The 14,807-nt window shown below is 37.3% G+C and overlaps 3 protein-coding genes across 4 annotated transcripts; all 3 read right to left on the reverse strand.

Moving 5' to 3' along the window:
- Window positions 1–2,496, reverse strand: LOC135138032 (HMG box-containing protein 4). Of its 2 annotated transcripts, none has more exons than XM_064067870.1 (4): window positions 2,323–2,496; window positions 557–958; window positions 285–508; window positions 1–238 (listed from the first exon to the last, which is right to left on the reverse strand). In XM_064067870.1, exons 1-4 carry the CDS (start codon window positions 2,357–2,359, stop codon window positions 65–67), a joined length of 837 nt encoding a protein of 278 aa, XP_063923940.1. In that variant the 5' UTR covers window positions 2,360–2,496; the 3' UTR covers window positions 1–64. The 2 variants fall into 2 exon arrangements, with proteins under 2 accessions (XP_063923940.1, XP_063923932.1); XM_064067862.1 differs by having other exon boundaries at window positions 557–967.
- On the reverse strand, window positions 1,034–2,316 carry LOC135138025 (U3 small nucleolar ribonucleoprotein protein IMP4). The gene is made up of 2 exons (XM_064067848.1): window positions 1,340–2,316; window positions 1,034–1,269 (listed from the first exon to the last, which is right to left on the reverse strand). Exons 1-2 carry the CDS (start codon window positions 2,090–2,092, stop codon window positions 1,084–1,086), a joined length of 939 nt encoding a protein of 312 aa, XP_063923918.1. The 5' UTR covers window positions 2,093–2,316; the 3' UTR covers window positions 1,034–1,083.
- A 4,780-nt stretch (window positions 2,497–7,276) lies between the features above and the next one.
- On the reverse strand, window positions 7,277–10,238 carry LOC135138057 (uncharacterized). The gene is made up of 8 exons (XM_064067902.1): window positions 10,047–10,238; window positions 9,871–9,983; window positions 9,556–9,819; window positions 9,414–9,505; window positions 8,206–9,366; window positions 7,911–8,140; window positions 7,494–7,858; window positions 7,277–7,426 (listed from the first exon to the last, which is right to left on the reverse strand). The coding sequence occupies exons 1-8, from the start codon at window positions 10,215–10,217 to the stop codon at window positions 7,420–7,422; spliced, it is 2,403 nt and encodes an 800-aa protein (XP_063923972.1). The 5' UTR covers window positions 10,218–10,238; the 3' UTR covers window positions 7,277–7,419.
- Between the last annotated feature and the right edge of the window lie 4,569 nt (window positions 10,239–14,807).

Here is a 14,807-nt window from a genome sequence, read left to right on the forward strand (position 1 = left end):
GTTATGTTATAACTTTATTGGGTAAATTACTGTTACAACAACACAATAAGGTAACATTACTAATCTAGAGTCCTGGCATAATGAAAGCAACGTTGTCCAAGGTGCTCATCAACTGTTCAGGACTACAACAATTTTCTTGTAATTCTGGTATTTGTTGTGAAAGACACAGCAATGGTCCAAGGGCACATAGAAGAGAATCTAGGAGCACAGATAAGCTCCCAGAAACGGCAATTTGACCCTGGAACACACAGTAAAATCTGGAATCACTTGATTTTGTTACTTACTTCGTGCTCCTTCAGTCTCTCTCCAATAATCGTGAGACTTTCTCCTAACAATTTTAAATGTGCAGCGACATCTATCGGTTTAATTCCGCTAACTTTATACGACGAATCTTTACCTCTAGGACTAGGGGGAGAAATACTGGACGTATCGTACGACAAACTTCCGGGAGAAGTTTTAGAAATGGGGGTCTTTTTACCAGTTGACTTTGGGGCGACTTTTCCAGTTGCTACAATTTCGTCAGCGTTAACAAACACCCAATTGATTGCAAACTCACCTTTATTGGGGTGCTTCTCTGTTTTAATAATTCTGCCATCTTTGATGAGTAAGCGTTTCTTGGAGGTATCGGTATCCAACCTCTTAAACCCTCCGGTTTCTTGCTCATCAAACTCACTGTCTGTATCGACGGAATCTATACTTGACTCAGTATTGGCAGGTAATTCGTATTCGCTCTCGTACTCTGAATCGCTTGGATCCATATCATAATTTTCAAAACCATGTTCTGACTTAATAAAAACATCTTCAGGTCTCGGTAGTTTCCTAGGTGGTTGTACATCAAACTCTGACTTTCGTCCCAAGCCACTTTGTCGCTTGTTATACGAACGGTCGATTTCATCAGGCGACTCAAAATCCATCAACTTTGAAGACTTCTTCCGGACTCGTCCACTCCTCGAAATACCTGTTACTTCTAAATTTATTGCATCCATTAACACAGTGTTCAAACAAAAAGAGTAATATTAAAATAAAACATAAATTGAAACACATATAATCTCGTATTTTTATTTAAATATAAAAAAAAACAAATTAGTCGTTTATGTCATCCTCTTGCTTCCAACCATCATCATCGCTGAGAAAACGTCTCTTAACAGAGGTGTTCATGTAGGGTCTGAGGGCCCACTCGGTGTCCGCGGCGTCTGCGTTTTCCAAAGTCCCTAACTTAATTTCGTACAATTTCAACTGGAAACGAGGCCCCACTTCAGATAGCTCAATCTGTAAAAATCAGTCATAAAATTTCTTAATTGTTCAGATACTAGGTTTAATTAAAAACAATACAACTTACCTGCTTGTCCACCTTTTTGTACGTGTGGTGCCTGAAACTAATATAGTCATCATGATTCGCGAACGTGATCACCCGCTTCGACTCCTCCTTCGGCACCGGAAACAAATACTTCAAAATACTCGTGACCCTCTCCCCCAACTTAGTTTTAAAATTGTGAAAAACCAAATGCGGATACTGCTCGGACATCGTCCCCAAATCCGGGATGTCGTGCCTCATCACCACGTCCGTCATCGTAAAGTACGCGGTAGGTCCGTACGGTAAATGACAAACCACTAAACTGTCCGGAACACCCCTATGTTCATGCACTATAATAAAATCCGTGACGTCGTTGGCCCGACAAGCGTGCACCAGTTGCTTCATTTCGTAGTTACCACGGTTCATCCTCTGCGCATTGGGAAAAATGAGTCGCAGCTCCTTCGCGAACATCTTGAGCCGCGAACTCGGGTCTCGGCTCGTCGTGATGACGATTTTCGGGTCTTCGACTCCGGCGTATCTGTATTCGTCGTCTTGCGAGTTGGCGAGGGCGCCGCCGCTTTCGCCGCCCATGCGTGCCGCGGCCTGGGGGCCCGCATCCTCCCACTCGATTTTCTTGGAGTAGTGCAGAGCTTTGCTTTGGAGGTCGCCATGGATGGGGATGTTTTCCTCCAAGCTGCGCTTGATTCGGGTCTTTTTGGCTTGGATTGACTTCTGCTTGTCTTCGACGGTTTTGCGGTAGAGGTATTCGCGGCGGAGGCGGGCTTGGCGTCGCAACATTGCGATTTTGTTGTGGCGGACTTAACCTCTAAATGATTTATACACAACGTGCACCGCTGACGTTTGACATACAAACATCAGTGGGGCCAACCGAAAAAACGTTACGAGTTTATTTGCGATTTTTGGACAAAAAGGCAATTTGTTGATGTTTTCTGGCGATTACAACACTCGAGAGCTGTTAATCTTGGGTTTACGTTGCGTTTTGAGTTAAGTTACATGAATGTACGAACCTTCCGATTTTTGTTTTTTTCCTTGGAAACTCTCCATTGTGTTTCTTCACACTTGTGCACGTGTTAAACGATCAATGATCGCATTTTGTAACACAAAAATGATTAATTACACCTTAGTAAGTGTAATCGAAAATTGATTACACTGATTGTTTTTCTTTTGGAGATCACTATGGCGCCAACTTGATGTAACAAAAAAAACTAAACTGTCACTATACAGTACACATGGTGTAGGTGACAGTGGCGGCTCGTCACCTTTTGAACAACAAAACAATTTATTTTTTTTACAACCGTACATCCACAAAAATTTCCCATGCTTGTTATGTGTATTAAAATATCTATGAAAGTCTCTCGTTTGGACATGGACACTTTTTTTATAATAAATCGGGGGTGATGTTTACTAAATTTTTCACTAAAATTTGACCGTCGTAAGACAGAGGACGATTTTTTATTAAATATTCAACTGAATTCTTTATTTTTATTTAAAATCAAACAATTTCACTCGCGCAGAATGAAAATGAAATCCCGTAACTGAGTTACTGGCAGACCCGATTCCAGCTAAATACAGCGACCCGACACACGGTTTCCATGGCAACGGTGGAAACAAAACGTCTAAATAAGGCATGATGTGGTTTCCGCTTTGGGGGCGGAATTTCTCGTAGAAAAATAAGGATTTTACAATTAAGCTCCGCTCCTTGGCTTACGACGAATAAAAAAATCATCATCATTTTTCTTAATATACATAGCCATCTTTCCACAACTAGAAACTAAAAACATGATTAAAATGGTATTTTGGCAAGAAAATATGCATTTATTCCTTATACAAAATTTTCCATTTTAAACATGAAGTCTGCACATATTAAAACAAAAAAAGCAAAATATAAACCCGCCCCCCGCCTTATATATATGATGATTTTTTTTTATTCGCCGTGAACCAAGGGTAGGGGCGGAGCTTAACTGCAAGAAATTAAAACATATCTTTGAGTATCGTGTTGTTCAAAGAATATTACGTATATTCAGAAAAAAAGGCAAAATATAAACCCCGCCCACCGACCCCATCTCAATTCTGATTATTTTTTATTCTTAGAAACCTAAAACACGTTTAAAAGTGGTACTTTTTTGTAAGGAAATATGGATTTCATTACTATTTAGATCAGGGCAGGTATGGGTGGGACTTAATCTTTGGCTTTAATTTTTTCTTAATATACATAGTATTCTTTGAATAACATGATATCCAAAAACATGTCTTACGTGGTAATTTCTTCTAGAGAAATAATAAGGATTTTGTAATTAAATTCCGTTCCTTTGCTTCTTGACGATTAAAAAAAAATCATCACAACTGAGATAGGGTGGGTGGGCGGGGCGAATGAAAAATGTATCACATTTGAGGTTGGGATGGATATGGGTGGGGCTTATTTTTTTTGCTTCGATTTTGAAGTAGTTTGAAAGGATCTCGGGGACCTCTTGTATTTATTGAAGTAGTTTAAAAGAATCTCCGGGACCCCTTTAATTTTGATTTTGAAGTGGTTTGAAAGAATTTCGGGGATCTTTTGCGAATGGTTTTTGAAGTACACAGTTTAAAGAATCTCGGGGATCTCTTTGGTTTTGGTTTTGAAGTAATTTGAAAGTATGTCGGAGACCCTTGTTTGGTTTTGAAATAGTTTGAAAAGAATCTCAGGAAACTCTTTTGCCTAATTTTTCAAGTAGTTTAAAAGAATCTCAAGCACTTTATGAGTCTAATTTTTGAAGTAGTTTGAAAGAATGTTGGGGCCCATTTTGAAATAGTTTGAACCAATCTCGGGTACCTCTTGTGTTTGGTTTTTGAAGTAGTTTAAAAGAATCTGGGGCACCCCTTTTGTTTTGATTTTGAAGTAGTTTGAAAGAATCTCGGGGGCCTTTTGCGTCTGATTTATGAACTAGTTTAAAAGAATCTCGGGGATCCTTTTTGTTATGGTTTTGAAGTAGTTTGACAGAATCTCGGAGACCATTTTTGTCTTCTTTTTGAAGTAGTTCGAAGGAATCTCGGGATCCTCTTGTGTTTGGTTTTTGAAGTAGTATAAAAGAATCTTGGGGACCACTTTTGCTTCAATTTTGAAGTAGTTTGAAAAAGTCTCGATCACGTCTTGTGTTTGGTTTTTGAAGTAGTTTAAAAGAATCTCGGGGACCCCTTTTATTTTGATTTTGAAGTGGTTTCAAAGAATCTTGGGGATCATTTATGTCTGGTTTTTGAAGTACATAGTTTAAAGAATCTCGGAGATATCTTTTGTTTTGGTTTTGAAGTAATTTGAAAGAATGTCTGAGACCTTTTTCTTGTTCTGGTTTTGAAATAGTTTGAAAAGAATCTCGGAAAACTCTTTTGCCTAGTTTTTGAAGTAGTTTAAAAGAATCTCAAGCACTCTATGAGTCTAATTTTTGAAGTAGTTTGAAAAAATGTTGGGATCATTTATGTCTGGTTTTTGAAGTACATAGTTTAAAGAATCTCGGGGATCTCTTTTGTTTTGGTTTTGAAGTAATTTGAAAGAATCTCGGAGACCATTTTTGTCTTCTTTTTGAAGTAGTTCGAAAGAATCTCGGGATCCTCTTGTGTTTGGTTTTTGAAGTAGTATAAAAGAATCTTGGGGACCACTTTTGCTTCAATTTTGAAGTAGTTTGAAAAAGTCTCGATCACGTGCAAGATTTTTCGTTGTCATGGAATTTTTTGAATTTTTAAGTTAATGTAAGCCTGACTTTTACCAATGGCGTAGCATTTTTGAAAAAAAAAAGTCAAATTTGACAAACTTTGTTATTCGGACTCCCATGATTTAAACATACATTTACAATAGAAAAAATTATCGTGTACTTTTGGAAGGCCGCAACTGTGCATAGTATTCTTTGAACAACACGATACTCAAAAAGATGTTTTTTATTTTTTGTACAGAAATAAGGACTTTGCAGTGAAGCTCCGCCCTCTTGACTCACGACGAATAAAAAAATTCATTACAATTGAGATAGGGTGGGTGGGCGGGGCTTACATTTTGCCTTTTTTTTTCTTAATATGTGTAGTCATTTTTTCACAACAAGAAACTTAAAATATGTTTAAAATCGTAAATCTGTATAGGGAAATATCGATTTTGCAATTACGCTTCGTCCTCGGTGTGACAACGTATGAAAAATTCATCACCACTGAGATCAAGATGGGTGAGTTGGGCTTCTCATTTGGTTTTCTTTTTATAACACGATTACTTACGAACATATTTCACATGGTAATTTCGCATAGAAAAATAAGAATTTTACAATTAAGCTCCGCCCCTCGGCTTACGACAAATAAAAAAAATCATCAGAATTGAGTCAGGGCGGGTGGGCGGGGCTTATATTTTGTCTTGTTTTTTCTTAATGTAGGTACATAGCCATCTTTCTACAACAAGAAACTTAAAACATGATTAAAATACATTTTTGCAAGGAAATATTGATTTTGCAATTATGGGTCGGAACCTAATTGCAAAATCCAAGTTTCCTTATACAAATTTTCCATTTTACATATGTTTTAAGTTTTATGTTATGAAAAGAAGTCTACAATTATTAAAACAACAAGACAGAATATATGCCCGCCCACCCGCCCTATATCAATTGTGATGATTTTTTTTATTCGCCGTGAATCAAGGGGGAGAAGCTTAACTGCAAAATACTTATTTCTTTACAAAAAATTAAATATATTTTTGAGTATCGTGTTGTTCAAAGAATACTATTAAGAAAAAAAAGGCACAATACATACCCCGCCCACCCACCCCATTTCAACTGTGATGATTTTTTTAATAATTCTTAGAGACTTCAAACACGTTTAAAATGGTAAATTTTTGTAACGAAATACGGATTTTGCAATTAGGCTCCGCCCCTAGGTTTACCAACAAATGAAAATTTCATTACTATTTAGATCAAGGCGGGGCTTAATCTTTGGTTTTAATTTTTTCTTAATATACATAGTATTCTTTGAACAACATAATATTCAAAAACATGTTTTACATGGTAATTTCTTGCAGAGATAATAAAGATTTTCCAATTTAATTCCGCTCCTTTGGCTCTCGACGATTAAAAAAAAACATTACACTTGAGATAGGGTGGGTGGGCGGAGCTTATATTTCGCCTTTTTTCTTAGTACACGTGGTCGTCTTTTCAGAACAAGAGACTTTAAACATGTTTAAAAATAGCAAATTCTTAAAAAAATATGGATCTTGGAATTAAGCTCCGCCTCTCTATTTGACAAGGAATGAAAAATTCTTCACTTAAAGATAACAATATGACATGTTTTTAATTTCTCGTAGAATAATAAGTTCTTTGCAGTGAAGCTCCTCCCTCTTGACTCACGACGAATAAAAAAAACCATCAGATCGGGTGGGCGGGCGGGGCTCATATTTTGCCTGTTTTGTCAATATCGTAGTCATTTCAAAACAAGAAATTTAAAACATGTTTAAAATGATAAATTCTTTTAGAAAAATATGGATCTATTTGCAACTAGGCCTCGCCCCTCGATCTGACAACGAATGAAAAACTCATCACAATTGAGAATTGAGATTAGGGCGGGTATGGGTGGGGCCTAATGTTTGCCTTTATTTTTCTTAATATATATGGTATTCTTTGAACAACACAATACTCAAAAACATTTTATTTCTCGTAGAGAAATAAGGATTTTGTAGTTAAGTTCCGCCCTCTTGGCTCACGACGAATAAAAAAAATCATCACAATTGAGATAGGGCGGGTGGGCGGGGCTCCATTTTGCCCTTTTTTCTTAATATGTGCAGACTTATTTCGACAACAAGAAACTGAAAACGTCTAAAATGGTAAATTTTAGTAGTAACTTAAAATCAACAGCAACTTAGCAAAGGAGTTTATAAAATGAAAAAACGTGCCCTTGTGTCCCCGGGCACCAGCCGCCCCTGGTAGGTGACGTCACGTCACGTGCCAATTTCAATAACGAACCCCATATTTATAAATAGTTTTATTTTAACTTCACAACATCAAAATCACAGTTTAACTTATTACTGCTTAAAACTTACAATACATTCACACGGCTGATCGAGTCTGAGTCAAATGTATCGAGACATTTCAAAATAACGTTAAAATGTTTCATATACTGAAATTTACACCAAATGCATGAGCACATCTGAAAACTAAAATACTTGAAAATATGTACAACTTACTCGCTATCACTGAAACTGTCATCCGACGACCTAACAGATATACAATCTGAATTCAAACAAACTTCATAATAGTTATTAAAATCCCTGAGACTTGTTTTCGTTTTTGAATAACAGTAATCCATAACAAGAACTCCGTTACAGTGAGCTCTTGGAATATCAATATGAGGCAAAACTTGGTATTTTTCAGTAGGTTGCAGTTTAATATCATCAGGCGGTTCGATCACTTCAAAGCTGTCTGTCGCTATGTTCCAAACGACTAAGCAGTGCGTGGTGTAGTTTTCAGGTTTTCCGCAAGGATCTATTGATTTGAGAGTACCCATTTTAATCACAGCTTGACACACAATGTGCCCATCCAATGGACAAATCTGAAATTTGACAATCAACTATGACACCAACCAACACGGTACTTTATCTTACATAATTCAGTTTGATATCATAATCCTGACAGTGAAGATATTCTAGTTGGGATTCATTGCAGAGCTTTTGAGCTCTTCTTTGGACAAATTGTTCACAGTCAAAAGTTCTCTGGGTCACGATTAACTGCATTTCAGTCACTTGGTCTACTTTAAAGTCAGGAACTACGTCCAAATGTTGATCAGTTAACGTGTGTACTAGTAGGGGGATTTCAATGGGGATATTGTAATCGTCTGGAAAATATTAACCACATGACGTCATCAATTTCTTGGAGGGGATAAATCAACGCATTTAATACCTCTGCTCTGTCCTGACAACAGCGAGCTGTTTTCGAAGTCTCCGTTGGAGTACCTTCTCACGACCTTCTTGATCCACCTAGGCGTTTCCGTCTTCGGGTCGACGATCAACAGCCCGCTCTGTTGACTAGACCGGCTGTCGACCGACTGTGAGGTAGATAAGTTCCCGGGCATCCTCAGAATGAGTCTGGAGTCCGAGTCCGAGCAGTCGCTGTCCAGACTCGGGGAGTACACATACAGCTTCCTCGCCGACTCTTTGGGACTGATAGGAGACTTGGAATGATGTGGGGAGTTACGAATGGAAGGACAATACAAATTCCGGGCTCCCCCCGGCGAGAACTGCCCGTTTCGGGAGTTCGGAGACTGCATGGGGGAGCGCGGGCTTAAAAACAGACTATTGAAATCGGGCGAACGAATACACCGATTCTGCGAACGATAAAGATACCTCCGCTCCCGCCGCAACGAATTGAACGGAACGATATTCTCGCTATTGTCTTCGGAAAACTCGTACTTTTTCTCCGCGAGCCGCTTTTTCCGGAACGAGCTTAGCTTCTCGCATTTCTCGTTTTCTTCGATGAACTCGTACGCTTTCTCGGCGATTTTCTTGTCGATTTTGTTTTTTTCGGCGGGTTTCTGCACGCCCGAGCTTTGAGGAACTGAAAATAAATAATCTTTGCTCGTATTCTGGAGGCGCTTGAACCGGGGATCGACTATGTTTTGAACTAGAGTGTTGTGGTAGCTTTTACCGGTGACGTTAAGCGGTTCGCAGCTAATGTTTAACTCGTGGAAGGGTTTATTACATTCGTTACCTTCTAAGTCGTACTCGTTAAAGTCTTCTAATATGGCATCTACGACGCTATTTGTTCCGAAATATTCACTCGGCGATTCGGACACTTCGCTAAATGTATCGTTAAAATTACTTGACACCGACTGCGGCAACTTTGCGTCGTCGTACTTTACAAAACTAGACGAATTTACAGTGGTTTGAGGCGGATCTAGAGTTGTTACATTTAAAACGTGAATGTAGTGACCGGTGTTTATTACTAGGTGGTCGGGATACGCTAGGGAAATGTGGGGGTCGAAGCTGGGGCAAGGTTGGCCCATGGAGAACATGTAATGGAGGACGAAGCCGTGCTTTACGCACCATCCCTGACTTACAGACTCTACAAAGACAAAATCTACAATGGTACAAATAAAATCTGATAGGTACCATCTTGAGGCAAATTCCTGTGGCAATGTTTGCAGCTCTTTGGGAATGGTAATGTGATGATGGTAATATATACCATAGCTGGATTTGTAGCACTGGATGAAAAATCACACATTAAAAAATACAAAAATTGTACTCAACTCACGCCAAGCCATAGCACAGTATTTTGTGTGGATCCATAGGAAACTGCATAAACATTACTTTGTCCAGCAATTGTAAACCTCTCAGATGCTTAAAAATTCGATGTTTGGAAATATACTTCAACTTTTCACCAGGTACGAATCTCCACAAATGCAACTCATACTCATAAGAGGCGTTAAAATTATAAGGGAATAGGAGTTCGAACGTTCGTTCTGTAAAACTTATAAAATACTGTCCGCACAAAGTAAACCCCATAAAAATGTGGTTCCTGGAAGCACACCATCAATATAAAAAAATCAAAACACGAAAAACCCTTTACATCGTTTCGTAGTCTTTGAGAAGGGAGCTTAGGCCAAACCTACATTTATGGTGTATATTGTTAAATATTCTTTCAGTCTTTGCTTTAGGATTCTTTGTAAACCTCCCATACATCTAGAAAAATATTTTCAAATGTTGTTGCAGACGTGATGTTTGAGGTTATGTTCGGCAACTTACTTGTCTATTTATTACATTATTTGCTATGTTGGTGGTTTTGTAACAATGGTACAATTTAAAGTTATCACTTTTGGTTTCATCACGAGTGGTTTCTTCCCTGGGTACCGAAAATTGGGATAAATCTGAAAAAGAATCTTCAGAACTTTCATCGTCTGACACCACCAACGACATGTTGTTTACTTCTAGAATCGACTTGATTGTCATTGGTCGGCTAAGGACCGGTCGCCATATTTTATTGGTCCCTTTAAACATTTAAATTTATTTATTTATAACTATTTGTTTTTATTGTTTTTTGGCTTATGTAAGTGGACAAAAAATAACAAAACAAGACAAAGTTCAACAACTCGAGTTTTTGCAGAATTTTATTTCGTAACGTAACAGAATTGAGAAAACATGCAAATAGAAACAAATTGATAACGTTGTTTTTTAAAGTACAGAATAAATTAAAAGCGTCATTTTTAACTGATTGTTTTGGTGGCAATATGACAGTGGTGACACGTCATATTAGTCACAGCATAATCGTAGCTCGATACTAAAAACTTAAAAGTTAACAAAACAATTATTAATTATCTTATCTCTCTTATCAACACCAAGATGAGTCAATTTAAATTTTGCTCGAACATTGCCAACGTGGAGGACACTCAACTACCAGCTATTTTCGTGTATAGTAAATTAAAATCTAAATAAAGCAATATTTAGTTTCTTAAATAGTGTATCAAATAGTTTATCAAAAATTACACACTAACACGCACAGTTGTAAACAAGAGTGAACCTGATACAACTAATAAATAAAGCAAAGCAACCATATCCATAAAATCACCATTTTTATAATTTCTTCGACTCCAAAAATGTAGCGGTGTGTTAAAGATAACATCCAATTTATGAGTTTCGCAGAACTGAAATAGGACCTTTAAATAGACGTTTAAAATAACAAAATACGTTAGCAAAACGATTAGTTCTTTTTTGGGCTAAATAAAAAAAATTAGTCACAGATTTCGCGATTTAACAAGTTTAGTGCATCATGAATAAAAAGTGGAAAAAGCAGCGGAAATAATTTTGGTCCTTGACAAATGTTATTCCCTCGCAGTGACTATCCGTAAATAATGGATCCAGCTCTCACCAAAATTATCATTAAATTAATGCTTATTATCTGATAATTGGGGGAAACCATACTCCGCTCTTATCGGGTGATATACACGAATCGATACAACACTCCATATAATTACAATTTCCACTATCCTAGCGGTGTTACTTCTCATTACACCTTATTCTCATCAACACAATGTACTGACAGCAAATTTTGTAAACTTTAATCCCCCTGTTTGCGCATCAAGATGATAATAGTTAGTGGAATACGGGAGATATGACAACAATTCTCTTGTGAAATTGATAATTACATTCCTTTAAACACGCATTCAGATAGAGCGCACCGTTGTCACGTTAGGGTAAAGATTGCGTGAGGAGCTTTCGGAGCTTTTAATTTCGTTTTTTGTCTACATATTTTTAGCGATATCGGAGTGGGGTTGTGATATTTTTGTATTCTCGCCTTCGCTCGCTAACATAATGTATTATCGGAGGGCGGCTATAAAAATATAGAGTCAAGTTTTGTAATTTCACGTAGCTTAGAACAAAACATGAATATTCTTGGGTAACAAGCAGTCTTCGAATGTATAAATACGCTTCATTATTTATATATGTGCATTCAACCCCCGTTCATCGTTAAAAAAACGTATCGAGTATCAATCGTCGTTTCGCTTCGAGTAATTACTTTCCGATTCGGTTTTTCTTGGCCGAACGATAACAGAAGTGCTTATACATAATGCAAGTCTAAAAATAAGGTCATACCGTGTTTACACGTGGCGTACATATTAATAAAAACGATCTCCCTTCTTATTCCGTTGTAAATAATTCTCTAAATGAAATGCAAATTAACCAAAATGGACGTCTGATAAAAAATTTATTTGCTCTCATGATCCTTTTCAGATTCGTAATTACGTTAATTTTCACGTTGACAGAGTTCTAGGGGAAAATTTTGCGTATTGAAATCCAGGGGCGTAGAGGATTTAAACACTTTTAACGTCTACAATTTTTGTGGTTTTTTGTTCGTATTAGATTTGAAAATTTTTATCTCAGGAGGTTGAGAACTCCAGAATAGGGTCCCGAAAAGAGTTCAAATCTAGAAGGACTTCTGGAGAAAGATGAAAGACTTTCGCAAGGAACAAGATACTGGAAAATCCTCATTAAGGATCTTCTAGTTTGGGTTCATTGCGTACATTATAGAGTCATTGCGCAGGGGACTCGAAGGCTCTTCCTAGAGTGGAAACACTTTGCGAAGGACATCATACCAGGCTTAAAAGTGAAAAAAAGGTTGCAATTATAAAAGCAAAACCAAATGCTGTGAAATCTTGCGAATGTTTTAAGCCTAGTAAATGGTTAATAAAATTTTTCATTATTATAAGTTTGTTTTATACATTATAACTATACTCATCGAGTTTCTAGAAAATAAAACGAATGCTGAGCAACGGTCCCATCGTTCACTTGGAGCGTCCTTTATTAAAGCGAAGGTCACGAGTTCGATTTCTTCATAGGCCACTTTTTTTCTTACAATGTGAATGGTCTATGTTATGGGCGAGGGAAGTTCTATATAAAAACATAAGTCCGATTTTATCTTCCATATTACATCTATTAAAATTACTATAATATATATCTTCACCACAAAATTATTATCAAACACATCTTTATTGAAAAGTATGGCCTAAATTGCATCTAACCAGAGCTGACTTGATCTGAGTTGATTTGACCGGATGGGTCCAATTGGAAATTCAGGGGGAGGAAACTGTTTGCTGAAACGTTCCAGGAATATCAAAAGTGTGTCACTTCGGTTTTTTCTGATTTATGAGCACTTTCACTACTTTTTTTTAAACAAAATTTTCAGAGAATCTGATTCATAACACCTTTGTTTCTTTCAGGCAAGCAATGGGAGAAAAGGTCACGGCTGTAAGTTATTATCGGTTAAGCGGATTACTGGTGGCTTCCAATAAACAGAAAGAATCTGAAAGAATTTGAGAGAATCTGTGAGAATTTGAGAGAATCTGAGAGAATGTGAGAGAATCTGAGAGAATGTGAGAGAATCTGAAAAAATTTGAGAGAATCTGTGAGAATTTGAGAGAATCTGAGAGAATGTGAGAGAATCTGAGAGAATGTGAGAGAATCTGAATGAAACTGAGAGAATCCGAAAGAATGTGAGAGGATCTCAGGGCACTCGTGAGAATCTGAGAGTGTCTCAAACAACCTCTAGGAATCTAAAAGAATCTAGAAAAATCTGGAAGATTCTGGAAGAATATGAAACAGTCTGCAGGCACCTGAAAGGATCTGTAAGGATCTGTAAGTATCTGAAAGAATCTCGAAGAATCTGAGGGAATCTGGAAGAATCTGAAATAATTTGAGCGAATCTGAATAGAACTGAAAAATTTGAATGAATCATGAGAGTTCTTCATGGTGACTTAGAAAAAGTCTGAAAAAGTTTGAAACAATCTGAGAGAATCTGAGAGAATTTGACCAATTCGGAAAGAAACTTAAGGAATCTGGGAGAATCTGAGAGAATCTGAAAAAATCTGAAAGAATCTGAGAATCTTAAAGAATCTCAATCTGAAAGAATTTGAAAAAACCTGAAAGAACCTGAGAAAATTTGGAAGAATCTGAGAGAATCTGCGAAAATCTGAAAGGATTTGAGAGAATCTGAGAGAATGTGAGAGAATCGGAAAGGATTTAAGAGATTCTAAGAGATTAGGAAAGAATTTGAAGAAATCTGAAAAAATATGAGGCAATGTGAGTCGATCTGAGAGAATTTGGAAGAATCTGAACGAAACTGAAAGAATCTGAAAAAATCGCAGAGAACCTAAGAAAATCTGAAAGAATCTGGGAGAATCTGAGAAAATCTGAGAGAATCTGATAGAATCTGAAAGAATCTGAAGAAATCTGAGGCTCTTGTGAGAATCTAAGAATGTCTCAAAGAACCTCTAGGAATCTAGAAAAATCTGGAAGATTCTGGAAGGATCCGGAAGAGTCTGCAGACATTTGAAATGATCTGTCAGTGTCTGAAAGAATCGGAAAAAATCTGAGAGAGTCTGAAAGAATTTGAGAGAATCTGAGAGAATCTGAATAGAACTGAGAAATTTGAATGAATCATGAGGGCTCATTAAAAAAAGTCTGAAAAAGTTTGAAAGAATCTGAGAGGATCTGGAAAATCTGGGAGAAATTGAGCAAATCTGACACAATCCGAGGGAATCTGAGAGAATCTGGAAGAATCTGAAAGAATCTGAAAGAATCTGAAAGAATTTGAGAGACTCTGGGAAAATCTGAGAGGATCTGAAAGAATCTGAAGAAATCTGAAAAAACCTGAGACAGTCTGAGGAGATCTGAGAAGATTCTGACCGATTCGGAAAGAATCTGAAGGAATCTAGATAATCTGAATGCATCTGGGAGAATTTGAGAGAATCTGAAAGAATTTGAGAGAATTTGAGAGAATCTGAGAGAATGTGAGAGAATCTGAAAGAATTTGATAGATTCTAAGAGATCAGTAAAGAATTTGTGAGGCGATCTCAGAGAATCTGAAAAAATCTGAACGAAACCGAAAGAATCGCAGAGACCCTAAGAGAATCCGAAAGAATTTGGGAGAATCTGAGAGAATCTGAGTGAAACTAAGAGAATCCGAAAGAATCTGAGAGAATCTGAGGGCACCTGTGACAATCTGAGAGTGTC

This window comes from Zophobas morio, unplaced genomic scaffold, assembly GCF_036711695.1.
Source record: "Zophobas morio isolate AGI-343-1 ecotype UQ-CSIRO unplaced genomic scaffold, CSIRO_AGI_Zmor_V1 ptg000004l, whole genome shotgun sequence".
In the NCBI taxonomy this organism is placed as follows: Eukaryota; Metazoa; Arthropoda; class Insecta; order Coleoptera; family Tenebrionidae; genus Zophobas; species Zophobas morio.

Excerpts from the sequence above, each read along its gene's own strand:
- LOC135138025 (XM_064067848.1), bottom strand. The coding sequence starts at position 2,092 with ATGTTGCGACGCCAAGCCCGCCTCCGCCGCGAATACCTCTACCGCAAA. Across the intron at positions 1,270-1,339 it reads ACAAAAAGGTGGACAAGCAG|ATTGAGCTATCTGAAGTGGG; the intron begins GTAAGTTGTATT and ends TGATTTTTACAG.
- LOC135138032 (XM_064067862.1), bottom strand. The coding sequence starts at position 2,359 with ATGGAGAGTTTCCAAGGAAAAAAACAAAAATCGGAAG. Across the intron at positions 968-2,322 it reads AAAAAAACAAAAATCGGAAG|AAGTAACAGGTATTTCGAGG; the intron begins GTTCGTACATTC and ends CAATAAATTTAG. Across the intron at positions 509-556 it reads AGAGAAGCACCCCAATAAAG|CAACTGGAAAAGTCGCCCCA; the intron begins GTGAGTTTGCAA and ends ACGAAATTGTAG.
- LOC135138057 (XM_064067902.1), bottom strand. The coding sequence starts at position 10,217 with ATGTCGTTGGTGGTGTCAGACGATGAAAGTTCTGAAGATTCTTTTTCA. Across the intron at positions 9,506-9,555 it reads ATACTGTGCTATGGCTTGGC|TGCTACAAATCCAGCTATGG; the intron begins GTGAGTTGAGTA and ends TTTTTCATCCAG. Across the intron at positions 8,141-8,205 it reads GTTGTCAGGACAGAGCAGAG|ACGATTACAATATCCCCATT; the intron begins GTATTAAATGCG and ends AATATTTTCCAG.